At 32.0% G+C, this 3,050-nt stretch overlaps 1 protein-coding gene across 2 annotated transcripts; it reads right to left on the reverse strand.

The window, feature by feature from the left end:
- Positions 1-811: 811 nt before the first annotated feature.
- On the reverse strand, positions 812-2,527 carry LOC131001382 (uncharacterized). Of its 2 annotated transcripts, none has more exons than XM_057927754.1 (4): positions 2,035-2,527; positions 1,469-1,547; positions 1,288-1,378; positions 812-1,212 (listed from the first exon to the last, which is right to left on the reverse strand). In XM_057927754.1, exons 2-4 carry the CDS (start codon positions 1,510-1,512, stop codon positions 979-981), a joined length of 369 nt encoding a protein of 122 aa, XP_057783737.1. In that variant the 5' UTR covers positions 1,513-1,547; positions 2,035-2,527; the 3' UTR covers positions 812-978. The 2 variants fall into 2 exon arrangements, with proteins under 2 accessions (XP_057783737.1, XP_057783736.1); XM_057927753.1 differs by having other exon boundaries at positions 1,288-1,395.
- Between the last annotated feature and the right edge of the window lie 523 nt (positions 2,528-3,050).

The following is a 3,050-nucleotide window of genomic DNA, read 5'->3' on the forward strand; positions in this document are numbered from 1 at the left end:
ACTATATGTGCCAAAATCGTCACTAAAGCATCCCAGTGACAACTTTTGTGGTCGTCGGTAAGTCGTGGCTATATCAACCGTCGCTAAAAGCTACAGTGACGACGACAAAATATTGTCACTGCAAATGTATTTATTGTCACGGATGATGTTGCCACTGAATATGATTAAATTGTGACGATTTTATTTTTGTCACTATATTTTGAAATTTGTAGCCACGTTTGAAGTTTGTCACAATAGTTTCTGTTTACAGGGACATGATATTGTTGTCACTATAATGATGTAAATTAGTGACATGATACAAACGACACTAAATTGTCCAGCCAATAGTCACAATGTATTTGTCGTCACTATAATTTTCTCATTTAGTGACATATTTTTAACCGTCACTATATAAACCAGCATATAGTCGCACGCGTGTATTGTCATTAAATCGTAATCATTTAGTCACATGTTATAATCGTCACTATACATATATAATTATAGAGACGAAAAAACATAAGCGTCACTAAATTTTTTGTCATATAGTTACAATTGATATTTGTCACAAAAAAATTAAAATTGTTGTCACAAAAATTAAATTTGTAGTGACACATCTTTTGCATCACTAAAATTAGTTTGTTTCTCCACTATACTTGTTAATTTTAGTGACATATATTACTATCACTATAATTGTTGTCACAAAATCTTAATTATTTAGTAACAAAAATATATTACAAAAGTGGTCACAATAATAGTATAATAACAATAAATGATTTGTCATTAATTCTCTTGACGTCGTCATTATATGTATTATTTTAATATTAGAAGCTTCTTTAACAAACGGGGCGTGATCACGTTTATTTCTAATAAATGAATTATGAAATTGATGTAGAAGCTTATTTAAAAAACAGTATGATCACGTTTAATTATAAGAACAATAGAATCGAATTGCAAAATTGATGCGGAAGCTTATTCAAGTAAATACGTGATCACGTTAATTTAAGCTTCTAAAGACTCAATTCGAGAGGCCAACTCTTCATTCTTTTTCTTCAGCTCTTCATTCTCTTTTTGCAAATCAAGATTAATCATCTCTCCTCTTTTGGATGGTGACTTCAATCCATCTCCATATCCTCGAAGTCGGCTCGATTTTTCCTCACCAAGAACCTTGACAAAAGCTTCATCTTCTGACATAGGATCTTCAATGTCTTCAGCTTGCAACTTCATAAACTCATCCTGAACAATTAAATTATATTAGTATTTATAATTTCCACAAATACATATACACACAATAATTAACTATTCACTTACATAAACTTCCTTTGAGGCCTCATCGATCCAGTCCTTTTTCGTGTTACTATAACGGCTCAATCTCCACGCTGTTGTGCGACTAGGCTCCTCTCTAGTTTCATTGTCACGCTAATATATAAGTTAGTTAATATGACAAGTATTTCAAAGCATTTAAAATATAAAAGTATGTAAATTAAGGTACCTCTTCGTAGCAAAACTGTGCAATAGATTTTGTTCCGCATGCATGATTCATCTGTAACTTTGATCTATTCTCTTTATTCCTATTGAACAATACTAACATTAAAAGACAATTTTTGAAAAGGCATGATTACGTTCATTTCTGAACTATCATCTCAACAATCAATCACATATACATACTGGAATTTTGAAGATCATACAAATTGATGTGATCACATTTATATGATAATTAGTAGTGTTTTGAAGACCATATACAGAAAGAAGTGATCACGCTAATATGATAATTAGTTTTACTCCAGTAATATCAACAATTAATCATACATATTGATGTGATCACATTTATATGATAATTAGTAGTATTTTGAAGACCATATACATAAAGAAGTGATCACGTGATAGGCTTTCTCTTCTTTTCAAGCTTAACCTACATAATCTTAATTCTCCTAAAATTGAAACCCAAACAGCATTGTCCAAATCTAAAAATTTGGGGCTTTCTATTAAAAATTTAGTGCTTTTGTTTTCCAGTGGGAATTGGGAAAATTAGAGACAAGATAGAGAGGGAAAGCTTACCAGCGGCGGCCTCACCGGAAGCTCACGGCCGCAATGGCAGATGGCCTTCGAGGAGGGGTGACGGCGACCAGAGAAGATGGGAGCGGCGGCGAAGCACGGCGAACCGGAGCAGAACAAGGCAGTGCGGAGCTAGGTAGAGCGGGCAAGGTTCCGCCTCGGGGGCTCCAACGCGAGGTGGTGGTGATCGGAGGAGATTGAGGCTGCGGCGGCGACTACCTAGGGTTTTAGATTTGGAGGCAAGCGTGACAAAGGAAACAGATCATGAGATACAGGAGAGAATTTGTTCGTCGGCAAGTAAGATGGCAGAGGAAAAGAGATGGAGGCGGCGCAGAAGAGGCTTTGCGTCGATCTGAACGTTGGAGAAGAAAGTCGAAGGCGGCTAGGGCAGTAAGCCTGAACTATGATTCAATGTTTTTCTTTCTTTTTGAGGTGTTAGCGTGAAAATTGAGCGGGAGTGATGAATAGGGGTTTTAGGTGTTAGCGTGAAAGAATGAAGTCAATTTTTTTTTATTCAATTTTTGGTATTTAAGTTTTTAATAATGTATTTAGATTTTATGTGTTACTTAATGATAAAAAAAATGTTATAAGTTTTTTATTTCTCAAAATAAATTTATAAGTTTTACCATCAATACTTTATTTATTATTTTAAAATATAATATAATATAATACAATATAATATAATATAATATAATATAATATAATATAATATAATATAATATAATATTATTTTTAAAGAAAATAATATAATAGGTGATTAATGTCTAAAGTCTGAGTAACTAAATTTAACTTTATTATTATACTGTCTTTAATTTTTTTTTACTTATTTAATTTATAAAAAAATAGTTTATGCGGTCTGATGATGTTTGAAATTTGAACATCTCATTCAGTGATCATTAATTTGAACATCAAGATAGGAGTATTTTAGAAAAATACTCCTATCTTTTTTTTGTAATTTTTAATTTTTAGATCAATAGGTTTTATTATTATTTAAAATAGATTACTAGTTTAAAAAAAAT

The sequence above is a fragment of the Salvia miltiorrhiza genome, chromosome 8 (assembly GCF_028751815.1).
Source record: "Salvia miltiorrhiza cultivar Shanhuang (shh) chromosome 8, IMPLAD_Smil_shh, whole genome shotgun sequence".
In the NCBI taxonomy this organism is placed as follows: Eukaryota; Viridiplantae; Streptophyta; class Magnoliopsida; order Lamiales; family Lamiaceae; genus Salvia; species Salvia miltiorrhiza.

Excerpts from the sequence above, each read along its gene's own strand:
- LOC131001382 (XM_057927753.1), bottom strand. The coding sequence starts at position 1,519 with ATGAATCATGCATGCGGAACAAAATCTATTGCACAGTTTTGCTACGAA. Across the intron at positions 1,396-1,468 it reads CACAGTTTTGCTACGAAGAG|CGTGACAATGAAACTAGAGA; the intron begins GTACCTTAATTT and ends CTTATATATTAG. Across the intron at positions 1,213-1,287 it reads AGGCCTCAAAGGAAGTTTAT|GATGAGTTTATGAAGTTGCA; the intron begins GTAAGTGAATAG and ends TTAATTGTTCAG.